The following is a 13037-nucleotide window of genomic DNA, read 5'->3' on the forward strand; positions in this document are numbered from 1 at the left end:
TAAAAACAGGTTCAAAGTTAAATTCTATCTGTCACTATATCAAAACATATGCATGAATGTTCCATCTTCTGTTTTACATGTGCGAAAGTGAGGCGATTTATCTTTGGAAATGTTGTGCTTTATCTTTATGGGAGTGACACAGAAATTGGAAAATGTGCCTCTCTCTGTATGCAATCAGGTTACTGAGGATGGATGTTAATACCAGGTCTTGAAAGGGACCTTGTTTCTTGGAAATTGAAAATTTGAGAAAAATTGATTTTTTTTCTCCTAAATGCATTTGATTTGTTTGAAATTTCTTTTTATTGTATTTCACTGTGGGGCGTGGCCTGCAGTACTTACAAGGCCTGATTCGTGCATTCACCAAATCAATTGAAACATATTGTTGTTTTTATCTCACAATATTATCAGCACTTCATCGGCAGATATCAGCTTTAAAATGTATTATCGGATATCGGTAAACGGATATCAGCACTCCCACTATATCAGTGAAGAGTCCAATATCGTGCATCCCTAATATCAAAATTTGTAAAAAAGCAAAGGGTAAGAACAATTATTTTAATCAATGTTTACATGATTATTTCTTATTTTCCATTGTTAAATCTATGTTCAAATATTTGCATTTGCATTTTTAGCGAACTCAAATAAATAAAGTTTGAGTGTAGTGACGCCCCTCCAACAGGGGGCGGTAGGAGCTCCAGCGCACGGAGCAGCAGCGCAGAGAAAGAACATGCTGAAGGGTTGATCGGAGCCTTCACACACGCGCAGGTGGTATCCGTAAATATCCGACCGAAGACCCGTAAAGTGAAGCGGCCGAGTCATGAAGAACGAAGGCATCGAGGGGATGGAGAGGTTTGAGAGCCCGGGCAGAGGCAGAGGCCTGCGGGCGCTGAGGCACTTCGCGGTGGGGGAGCTGGTGTTCGCCTGCCCCGCTTACTCCTCCGTGTTGACGGTAAACGAGAGAGGAGCGCACTGTGAGCACTGCTTCACCAGGTAAACCAAGCCCAACAACAGCGCACTCACCTCCGTCAAACACGATCAGATAAAACAGTGTTAGCCTCCAGCCGGTGGTTGTTGTTGGGACAGGCTGTCCCGCTGAGCGCAGGCTAACGTCGGCTTCTAGCTAGGTCAGCTGGTAAAACAGTGGACATGGATCCGGCTGGTGCAGGCAGAAGTGGGTCAGAAGCAGCTCACCTGACTCCTCACTGCACCAACACCAACACTGCACGAACAACCGTTTAATATCGCTTATGTGTTCATGTCTTTTATGTCGACCGATGTCTGTTTTCTTTTCGATTTTTTTTCTTGGGCCGATATAAATTGCCGGATTCCTTTTGCCTGTCTGATCAATTAAACTGTTTAATACTACTCAACTCAAGCTTGACTTAAAGGAACGGTTATTGAATTCTTCTCTGCAGTGCATTATAAACCATGTAAATGAATGTACATTGTAGTAAACTAACTATTTAATACATGAAGTTGTTGACAACATTTTATATCTTTGGATAAAAATAAATTTGGCTTATCTAAATGCTGGGAACAAAAAATGTGTAAATTTACTTTAAAAAGTCTTAATTGGCAAATTAATGAAACAGTAATTGGCCATTGCCCATTATTAATGTTTCTAAATGATTATGATTACACAAACTGATTCATATATATCTAACCCTAACCCGTCTATCTCTTGTTTTCATTATTTTTTTATTAAATGTACTGTATATCTATGCCTGTGACAAATAAGAGTCCTTGAAATGAAAGATCAACTTTACTGCTCCTTTTAAAACTAATACCTACCTGTAGTCTCAATTAACCTGTTAATATTCCAGTACAAAGTATAAGTGATGTGATACTTATACTTGGAGATAATGTTATAATGTGTCTGTCTGCTGACTGCATTACTGTCGATCTGTCATCACTATTCCCCAAAGAGTAGGACTGATATGATACTGTGTGTAGCTATTGATCCTTAATCTGATACCTTTTTCAGTATACAGTACATGGCTTGTTTTAAAATGACTGTGTTGTGATCTTGGTATTGGACACAAAAACATCCCCAAAAGCCATCGTTGTGATTTCACAATCTGGCTTTCGTATTTGTGTTTATATGCCATAGGCGAAAATATCATATTGTTTCATTTTCAGCCCATTCAACTAAAAGGCCACTTTTGCGTCCTTTTATAATTGACCATAATCTAGTGTTTTTGTGGGTGTTACACAGCAAATCTCTAACTGTTAGGTGCAATGACAATAAAACTTTCTCCATCTAAAAAAAGCACTTGAACATTCACAATGTGTGTGCATGTGTAACTGACAAACACAATATGGTTAAAGTGCCCTACTCTTAGTTTGAATGAAGTTTTATCCCTGTGACTTGCCTGCATTTTTCATGTGTGTTGTAAAGGGACTCATAGTGCATTATATCTTAAGTGTTAAATGTACTCCAGTCTCTCACACATGCACATGTCTGTCTCAAGTTAAGCAGTAAAAGGTTAAAGTGCTAAATATAGGTGTCCATTTGTCCAAAGAGAGGTGGAGCCAAGAGATGTGTGTGTGTGTGTGTGTGTGTACAGATTGACTTCTCTATAGTGAGTTTTAACATTCAGTTCTCTCTTGCTCTTCATTAATATTTTTAAAACAAATCAAAAGCTTAAATATTTTACATATCATTTCTTTGGCGGCAGTATCTAAATTATATAGGTCCTGCGAAACTGTTGGGCTGCAACAATTAATTGATTAGTAATCAACCTCTAAATGAATCACCAACTATATTTTTGATTATTGGTTTTGATGTAAAAAGAAGTTCTCAGGTTCTTAAAAAGTTCTTAAAAGTTAGTGTTTGCTGGTGTCTTTGCTCCACATTTTATTCCCATTCTCATTAATTCCCATAATTTCAATGGAAAGCCTCCAAATTGCTGAACTAAAATTCCCAATCCCATGGAAAGTGTCTGGAAATTTACTGGGAATTTAACATTCCTTCGCCACCCTAGTTATTTCACGTAGTGTGTGTACACTGAGTAGTCAACCAGTGTGTTGTGTTTATGTCTTTACAGGAGAGAAGACCTTTTTAAGTGTGGTAAATGTAAGCAGGCATACTACTGCAATGTGGACTGTCAGGTGAGTCCTTCACCTGCTCTTCTATGCATAAAGAAGAACAGTTTATATGAAAAATCAATGCGATTTACTACTGTAGAATTGTGTTGTGGTAATGTGGTTAGCCCTTATGTCTCACAATTGGATTATCTGTGGGTATCCTTCTTTGCCATTTGATTGACCCTTTGTCCTACTAAAACTAACTTTTTTGTGTTTTAAATGTGATAAATTTAAATCACACTCCTCTACAGTAAACTTGAGGAATTCTGTGTTTGTGTGTGTATTTCTGACAATTTATTAATTTGATTAATTATTTCTTTCTTTCGCCGTCTTGCATTTAATTTCATACATGCTCATGAAAAACTTAATGTTTTGTGATTATGTTGCAATTGTTTTATCATTGTTGTTCTTTTATGTATTCGTGCAGAGAGGTGATTGGCCCATGCACAAGCTGGAGTGTGTATCCATGTGTGCCTTAGGGGAGAACTGGTGTCCGTCAGAGACGGTCAGACTGGTGGCTAGAATCATCATGAAACAGGTGAGGCAACAAATAGTAATTCATTCGTTATTTATAATAATGGTGACATCCTCATATGTGCTGTCGTGTCCACAAAGACATTCAGTTTTTGACTAGAATCCGTGTGTCATGTTGGCAGAGAGTCACGACAGAGCGCACCATGTCAGAGAGGCTGCTCCTGCTCACAGAGTTTGAAGCTCGTAAGTGAACATCTAATTAATTAATTACACATGTGAACTTTTAGTTAATGGTGCTATGTGTGTGAGTGAGAGAGAATGAGCTTTTCCTGTGTCTTTGCAGTAGATCTATATTTATATCCTCTGCTGTTGCCTCCAGTCCTGGTTTCGTCCCTTTCTTACACTAAAATCTGCTGCAGCACTGGGAGTCAAGTCCCAAGCTTCTGACTGTTGTAATTTCATGATCACTTACCCCCCTTTAACAACCTCTGCACTCTTGTGCCAGGCACATAACTGTCCTTTGACACAACAGAGTGTGTATTAGCCAAAACACACAAACCAACAAGACTGTCCTATCTCACAACTTACCATAGACCGTATGTTAAGAAATGAGCTCAGGTCCAGTAAGTGAGGCTAATGGTGGTGATTCTGCTGGTTAGTATGCAAGGCTATGAGATAATGAGCCCATTTCTCACTTATGCTGCATTGTTTTTTCTTATTGCACAAACGTGTAAAGCCATGGTCACTGCTTCAACAATGCCATGCAGTTGATATCAGCTGCACTGAGCTCCCCAGTGTGCTCTTCCATGATGGTCATTTCTCATTTTCCCCGATCACAGGCATATTTAGTGTAGAAAGGCCCAACCAATGTTACAGAACCAGGCCCAACGCTGATTTAATTTCAGATAAGGATATGTGTTATCCCTCTGTGATCAGCTGTTCTGGCTGCACACAGCAGGGATAGAGAAAATAAGTCTAAGCATGCCTTTAAAGTGAGAAAATGTGTGTAAAACTGTTAAATCTGAGCACAATTAAGACATCGTACAAGACGACAGTACAGAGAGACACCTGATACCTGCTAATAGCACTGCTGTATTGCTGTATTGACTAAATATGTGTGAATATGGGTACTTTTAGCCTTTCATCCAAATATGCTCTCTGGTGCTGGACAATCTGCAAAACTCAAGACTCAGTGGATGGCATCACTGTGGGCTGACACTTAGAAACCACTAAGTGCTTGTTTGCTTTTGTCATTTAATTTGAGTTGTTGTTGTTGGAGGCTCCGATGTGTCATCAGAGGATTGTCGCTGAATTAACCCACACACCTGTTCCCCCTTCTCTCTCTCTGTCTCTGTCTTTCACATACAAAGCAAAGCAGTATGCAGCTGTGCAGCTGCCATCTGTCTATGTCTGAGTTTGTGTGAATGACAGTGACACATGGCTTACAGCAGTAGCAGGTCACACACTCACTAACATTAAGTGGCTCCTCTATATGCTAATAATCTTCAGTGGTTAACCACAACACAATTCTTGCTGATAATATAATGCCTTTCTTTTGCATCTTCCTTCGAACCATCTTATCAGTGAAAACTATTCTCGCTCGTACAGACCTCAGTCCTTTGCCGTGTGTCATCCTCCACACTCTTTCCCATTTCAACTTAAATAGCATAGTGTTAAAGCCAACTAAACACACACATTATTCTAAATATAAGTGTGTTTGTGGTGTTGTTAATGACTTTCCTTCCCCGTCTTTGCTCTTTCTCCTTTCCTCGTGTCCTCTCTTGGTGTCTGTGTCCTCGTCATCCTCCAGATTTAGATAAGACGGACGGCGAGAAGGATGAGATGAACCAGTCGGGCATCGCAGCGCTGCATCACTTCTACTCCAGACACATCAGCGACCTCCCGGACGATCAGGCTCTCACTGAGCTCTTTGCACAGGTAACACTAATATACTACTTGCAGTGTAACACTCCAGAGAGAAAATCTGTGTATATTTATTAAGTAGTGAATGTGAGAGGTGCTGTGCTGCCAAAGTGTCCAGACTTGGATTGAGAGTCTGGACCCTTTAGCCCAAAAAAGACATGGGGAGAGGCATTTTACGACACACCAGAAATCACGGATGGATTTCCCCCTAGGGATGAATATCAAGTACCTTTGTTCAAGTTCAACAGTCAAAACATACAATAAATAGGCAGGGACAATGAAAACTAGATTTAAACACAGACGATCAATGAATGTAAAGGCTCAGACTCACACTTCAGGTGAGACAAAGGCCTGTCCAAAGAGGTGGATCTTCATTTACTATTCCAGAGCTCAGGATATCCAGAAACTTTAGGTTGGTTGACTCTTTTGTATAATTTGACTATGCTATTGTCTCCTTTGTCTGTCCTCCAACATTAGCTTCTTATTTCAGGCCATAATTTATCCATATTTTATTGTTACATTTCCTCCCACTCAGTTGAAGGGTGTGTTAAATCACAACAGAGCAGAGGGGGATTCAAGTTGTAACTCTTGGTGCTGTTCTGTCTCTGTCTGCCCCCACCTGTTTACACCTGCTCTCTTGTTCTGTCCCTCCCTGTGTTTGTCCAGGTTAACTGCAATGGTTTTACCATTGAGGATGAGGAACTGTCTCATTTGGGATCCGCTGTTTTTCCAGAGTAAGTCGTCCATGTTGTCTCTCGCTCATCATTTAAGAGTACATCCAATTATCAATTTAGTCACTGCACTGATGTGCCAACAAGCAGTGTTTTGAAGCGTGTTCCTGAAATAACAGTTTCTTCACGCTGTTTATTTCTATACGTCTATTTTCAGTGTCCTCATGACCACTTCTCACTCTTTCTTTTTTATAATTCGTTTATTTCAAACATGTTACATCACAGCTGTTTCAGTCTTTTAGTAAAAGTGTGCAGGTTTTTTTCTTTTTTATAGTCAGTGTAGCATATATTCATGCACCATGATCTAGTCAAGGCGGTGTTGCAGTGCTCTGAGGCTACATCCACACACCCACGCCATTCATTTTTAATGCATAAACTCTACTTTGGCTAGACCTGCCATCCACACTACGCTGGTGTTTTAAGAGGCCCCAAAACAGCAAAGTTTGAAGATGCTGTCGGCTCCATTTTAGTTTGGAATCTTCAGGTCTGCCTTTTAGTCTGGACAGGCCCTTGAAATCAATGATGCAGTTACCTTCCTGATTGTTTTTTGTCCCTCTCCCTTTGAGCATCAGCAGTAAATGAACCGTGCACATAACAAAAATCACCATTGTTGTTTCTCATAAGTTGTATTATGTCAAACTAAGCACTGCAGAGGTGAACATTTGATTCTCTTTACACTGGCACACACATGCTTAGTGTACAATGTGTTCAATGGTCATGTGATATATACTAACACACTACGGATACGGTAATGAAATGCTCGCTTGGACGTGTATTGTTTTGTTTGAAAACACATTTTTAAACAAAAGCAGTGTAGTTAAGATTTTGCCCCAAGTCATGATTTGCAGGATTTGTGAGTTTTTGTAATTGTCTATAATTAATTTTCCATACCATATTGAAATATTGCACATGATATTGATATACGTGAACCTGCAAGCACAGAAGCACAGAAGCATGCATAATGTATGTTCACAGCCTTAATTTATTCCAATTTAAGGTTGGAGCATCCAAACTGCCAGCCAGCTGCTTCTCTTGAGACTAAGAGTCTCAATCTTTATTTGCAGGAACATAAGACACATGGCTTTATATCTAGGAGCCCGTTTAGTTGCGTAGATATTACATTAGTCATGTTTCTGGCCATTTTAAAAGGCAAACCCAAAGTTAAACCCAGCATCTGCTTTAACCATTCATGAACAACCGACGCTCACAGACGCAGTAGTTCAGCAAAGCAGGTCTTCACACACTGAACACGCATCCATCCGTGGTAATGGTGTAAATGTAGCTCTGGAGTCCATCTTTGAATGGATTTGGGGACTTGAAACTCAACAGGTCACATCTGCTAATTGTTTAGATTTCATCAGCATTCTCCAGTTTCTTTATTGTGTTGTGTTTTTATTTGTTCCCTCCAGTGTAGCACTGATGAATCACAGCTGCAGCCCTAATGTCATAGTGACTTATAAAGGCACAGTGGCTGAAGTCAGAGCTGTTCAAGAAATAAACCCTGGGGAGGAGGTAAGAAAATGCCACACTCGTGTACTTTGAATGTGCTGAAGTACAGTCATTATTTCTGTGCAACGTAAAATGACCAGTTATTTATGTCTGTCCTTGCCTAAATGTTATCTCTCTCTCTTTCTCTCTCTCAGATATTTAACAGTTACATTGACCTGCTCTATCCAACAGAGGACAGGAAAGAGAGGTTGTTAGAGTCGTACTTCTTCGTGTGCCAGTGTACAGAGTGCACCACAAAGTCTAAGGTACTGATGATAAATGAATTTCTTCATTTCCATTACACCATCAGTCTTCTGTTTGTGGGTAAATGCAGCAGTGTTTAAGAAATACTTAACAATAATAATAATAATATTAATAATAATAGTTTCTCAGCTGGTGATACTGTACAGGGCATGGATCCTTTTACATGATCTTCCTGACGTTGGTTCTTGCCGTCAGCTGTTCTGTTTAAGCAACTGGCAACAGCCCTGCTGAACTGACTAGATTTCAAAGTGTGCAGTGAACTCTGACAGCTTGAAACTGGCACTGGTGGCATGACAATGTAAACAAACTGAGTCACGTGATGCCCAGAGCTCTATATGAGTCTGCAAACCGAATTGTGTGCCTAAAATGGCGTTTTCCAGTGTGATTTTAATTTTTGTCGTGTCATTTCTCTCTAGGACAAAGCAAAAATGGCACCCAGGAAGCAAAGCTCTCCACCAAAGCCAGAGGAGATCCAGTCTATGCTCCACTACGCCAAGAATGTCATCGAGGAGTTCAGGAGAGCCAAACACTACAAAAATATCCTCTTTCTCTGACTAGAACTATATTTGTCACTCTGTTTCCCATCTCTTGGCAACCTTTCACGTCTTTGCATCTCACAGCTCTGCATCCTCTTCCCCCTTCTGCTTAACTCTCTGTCTCTCTGTTGCTATTTTTACTATTCCTTGACAATGCGACACCTCCCAGTGAGCTGCTTGAAATGTGCGAGCTCAGCCTGGAGAAAATGGGGACTGTATTCGGGGACACAAATGTCTACATGCTGCACATGATGTATCAGGCCATGGGTGTCTGTCTTTACATGCAAGACTGGGACGGAGCTATGAGCTACGGAGAAAAGATCATTCAGCCATACAGGTAAATCTGGATCTATGTGATAGCCAGTTGTACGTTCAATTACATTTTTTTATTTATTTGAAATTTCAATTATTTCCATGGTGTCATGGCTTGACAAAGTCAAACACACACTGATCAGTGTTCAGTCAATTGCTCTGTATTCTAAGTTTTTTGTGACTAACCAGCATAATTCAATGTCTGACTACAGCTGCTGGAGCAGCAGCATCAGTTTTATTTTTTGTTACAAACGCAACACGTCTTGTACCCATTTCACACACAAAGCACGCTGAATTCATTTTTTCAACAAGGCTTTTATAGTGAAATATTTCCACAACTCAGATGAGCAACTTCAGTTTGATGTGTCCTGACATTCAATTGAATATGGATCATTTTTATGGCAATTTTCATAAAGATTGAACATCTTGGTTAATGTGAGTTCACTTCTTGATTGATGATGATTTTTACAGGTTTTTAGATATTTTAATGAAGAATTGTTACATATTATAACTTAAGATATAAAGACTACATTACACATAACAGTAAAAATCTTCATTTTTAGTTGAGCCGGTCATCTTCTTACAGTCAAACACGTAGCAACTTTCATTTATTCTGTGCACTTTCAAGATGTCAACATACTTTTATTAATTAAACACCAGCCTGTCAAAAAAACAAAACCCAGACACACTTACACACTCGTTCTAGGGACTGTCGTCCTCTTCTCCTGTGGGGGAATGAGCTGCGCCTGAGCATTGATAGATCTTGGTCAAACAGCCTGCTGTATGCTTATTGGCTCACTACTGCTGATAAGTTCAACTCTTTACGTACAGCAATCTGATATTGAATGGCAACACATTTTTCATGGTATGTGCTACAGAGGAAGTTTGGTTGATACTTCAAAAGTATACAGGTTTATACTCACTACTTAGGATGATGTATTCATTACAATATATTCTCTCTGCAGTTTATACTACCCTGCCTACTCTCTGAATGTGGCATCAATGTATCTGAAATTGGGTCGTCTGTATTTGGGATTGGAAAAGAAGACGCAAGGAGTGAAAGCTCTAAAGAAGGTATTTGTTTACACACTTCAATAAAGGTGCACTCTATTAGAATTGTTAAATTCTAGACTAGTTAACAATGTTTGATCAGATTCATTTGCAAGCATATTTATTTATAGAAACAATAAGAATTTAAAAATAAGGATAAAATCTAATTGTATTAAATGAATGGTATGGCATTGTGATTCTTCCTGCTCCTTCTCGCAACACATCTGTTGTTTTGAATTAGGACTTTGATGTTTGAGACAAATTAAGAAATGAAATTATACTTTTTTATATAGGAAACACATCATCTTTTGCACTGCCAAAATTGTAGGTTATTTTAGAACAGACAAACCAAACACTGGCTGTAGAGAAGAGAAGGCCCCTCACTTTTTTCTCATGTTCTGCAACACTTTTGTAAAAATAAAAACACAAACTCCTCTTCTGTCAATGCAAAACAAATCCATCACACAGTGGGTTCACCTGTCCTTTAAAAAAAAACAACAGCTCATACTTGCTCATTTTGTTGTAGAACTCAGTGCATGTCTCTTGTCTTTATTTGCAGGCGTTGGCCATCATGGAGGTTGCTCATGGGAAAGATCACCATTATGTAGCAGAAGTCAAAAATGAAATCGTGGAGCAGAAGTAAAGGCAATTTAACTAAGAAGCAAAAAGGGACAGAGCTAGAAAAAAGCTCCTAGATGAGGGGACCTCTTGAAAAGCAACACCAACAATCAAATCATATCTGCATGGCATCTGCATGCATTCTACTTCTGATTTTTTTTTTTCTTTTTTTTTAACTTTTTGTCCTCTCTTAAACTGGTTTCATCGTCATTCATGTCTGCTCTCAATGTGTCCATGTCTTGGATCTGTCACACCTGGACACAAACCGATTAGGCTTACATTTATGGACTGATTTAAAAAGTCCAAAGTTATTTGAAAATATCAATCATTAAACTCATTTAACACCAGTGCTGTTTTTCAAAAGAACAGATTTTTGGAGGAAACAAAGCTTCTGTTTTTGTCTGAATAATTATCTTTGTGTTTTGTGGACTCATTGATGAACCGCAGCAGAGCATCTGCTTGTGATCTGAAAGTTTGAGTAGCTGTTTAAAGAGAGGACTTTGTGACGTCCTGGGAGCCAATGAAATATCCAGCAGCACAGTTTTTAGCATTGTTTTTGTTCAAACTGAAAAAAAAAATCTGACTGACCATGTGTCAGGTTCTCTGTAGCAGTGCAGAAGAGAATACAAGGAACTTTTCCTCAACGTTTCATCAGTGGTTTATTGATGGGTTTACCAGTATGGTTCTTGAGAACCAGGAGACACGTTGCATGCTCTGTCATTTGTGTTCTTTTTCATATTAGACTTAGTGACCAAATGGGCAATGGGTTTAACTGTCAAGGAACCAGCTGCAATTCTGTGTTACAGGTGTTTCCTCAAGGGCTGCAGATCTGAGACCAGTTGGTACTGTAACCTGACCGGTAATCCTGGATCAGAGCCCCTTTGCTCTCAGGAAAAAACAGTGTAGGTCATGTCGGCATTAACATCACTATATAGTTTTCAGGGTTTTCTCATGATTACCATTAGTTCAGATTGTTTTATTCATGGAAATTAAATCACCTCAACAGCAAAATATACATTTTCAGCATGACTTGAAAAGGAGATGCATTTTATTAAAGCAAAATAAGGCAGAGAGGTTGTTCTCATCCTCACTACAGATTTATAAATGTAATAATCAGCATGAATATTTATTAAAAAGGGAAACGCAGGTCCCTTTAACTTAAAGAGGTTTTTTTTTAGCACTCTTAATAAATAAACATAATTGCATCCCTGAAGTTTTTATCAGAGAGAGTAGAAATACATGAAACTAAGACTAGCTATCTTTTGTTAATTTTTTTAAGTGTGTAAAGGGGGGGAAGAAATTAAGAAATTAAGGCAATACAAAGATCATCCCCTGAGCCTTATTTCACAATTCTTGCGCTCAAATTTTATACTATTTCGAGACAAAATGTCAGAATCTGTAAGCACATTAACCTCCATGCAGACAGAGGAATGCAAATGAGATCTTATTTTGTCTTTCTCAACACCTGTAGCTTCCCCCTTTTTTCCAAATGGAGGCATGAATGTGTTACTGAAGGGTGGTAGCAACCCCTGCACAGGTGATTAGCCTATGTATCTAGAGTTGCCTGCCTTACAGCTTTTAATAGATAATTTAATACAAAGTACATTATTTTATCTTCTAAACCCAATTTATCCACATTTGGGCATTAAAAGTCTTATCACTCTGCGTATATGAATTGTCAACGTTGTTCTTGTGCTGCTGCATGTGAAAAGTGAGATACAGACTTAACAGGTCACCCTCATTGTGTTGTCCGTGTTCTCTGTTACTTTATGCAGGCATGAATGTTAAACTGATGGTATGCATCACTTAAGTCTGAGCCTTTGATTCCTTATGTACCATGTTAGTGGAACTCAATAAATAACGGTACAGCATTTGCTTTGTTATAAATGCTCAATTGTCTCACAAGGTTTCCAATCAGTGGTATTTCATTTTCATCATTTTATTGTCTTTATCTGATGAGTCTGACCTTATACTGGTAAAAGTAATCAGCAAATGTCACAAAAAATTCAGGGTTTTTATTCAGACGTCCAAATTGTTTTCTGAAATGTTCATTTTGACCAAGAAGAACTGAATTATCTCTGTCTCTGTGTGTCATCCCATAGAACAGAGACTTGGGTTGGGTTGCACATATGTTTTTGCACCAAATTAATACATTTATAGTTTTTTATAGACTTAATAATGCATATGTGTGTGTATATCTTTTTAAATACAATGTATGAAATTAAGTTTATTTATTTGTCAAACATATATAATTTGGCAGGTTTACCTATTCAAAAATAAATGTACCTGCAATATAAATGGCAGTAAAACAGTCAGACCTGTTTATTATCCCCAAATATTCCCTGTCACGGTTTAAATTTTGAATAGTAAAACACGTGAAAGCGTTCAGGTCAGGACGTCTTTTAGGGGATTAATATTCATTCTCACCACATGGTGGCACTGCTGAGCGGAGACAGGCTAAAGCCAATCATGTGCGTCCATTCGCTGACGTCTCATGAACAGCCAATCAGCGTTCAGCTGTCGGAGTTGCGGTGTTTTCGGTGGAATTTGAATT

At 38.8% G+C, this 13037-nt stretch overlaps 1 protein-coding gene across 1 annotated transcript; it reads left to right on the forward strand.

Annotated features, from left to right (window-relative positions):
• Nucleotides 1-671: 671 nt before the first annotated feature.
• Nucleotides 672-12395, forward strand: smyd2a (SET and MYND domain containing 2a). Its single transcript, XM_044031069.1, has 12 exons — nt 672-990; nt 3048-3111; nt 3515-3625; nt 3744-3804; nt 5372-5499; nt 6151-6218; nt 7625-7727; nt 7859-7969; nt 8384-8504; nt 8666-8840; nt 9781-9889; nt 10425-12395. The coding sequence occupies exons 1-12, from the start codon at nt 818-820 to the stop codon at nt 10506-10508; spliced, it is 1308 nt and encodes a 435-aa protein (XP_043887004.1). The 5' UTR covers nt 672-817; the 3' UTR covers nt 10509-12395.
• The last annotated feature ends 642 nt before the right edge of the window (nt 12396-13037 follow it).

This window comes from Solea senegalensis, linkage group LG7, assembly GCF_019176455.1.
Source record: "Solea senegalensis isolate Sse05_10M linkage group LG7, IFAPA_SoseM_1, whole genome shotgun sequence".
Taxonomy (NCBI): domain Eukaryota; kingdom Metazoa; phylum Chordata; class Actinopteri; order Pleuronectiformes; family Soleidae; genus Solea; species Solea senegalensis.

What these genes read in the sequence shown, in the direction of transcription:
- smyd2a (XM_044031069.1), top strand. Translation starts at nt 818, where the DNA reads ATGAAGAACGAAGGCATCGAGGGGATGGAGAGGTTTGAGAGCCCGGGC. An exon ending in TCACTGAGCTCTTTGCACAG is followed by an intron (nt 5,500 to 6,150) that starts GTAACACTAATA and finishes GTGTTTGTCCAG; the next exon opens with GTTAACTGCAATGGTTTTAC. An exon ending in AAATAAACCCTGGGGAGGAG is followed by an intron (nt 7,728 to 7,858) that starts GTAAGAAAATGC and finishes TCTCTCTCTCAG; the next exon opens with ATATTTAACAGTTACATTGA.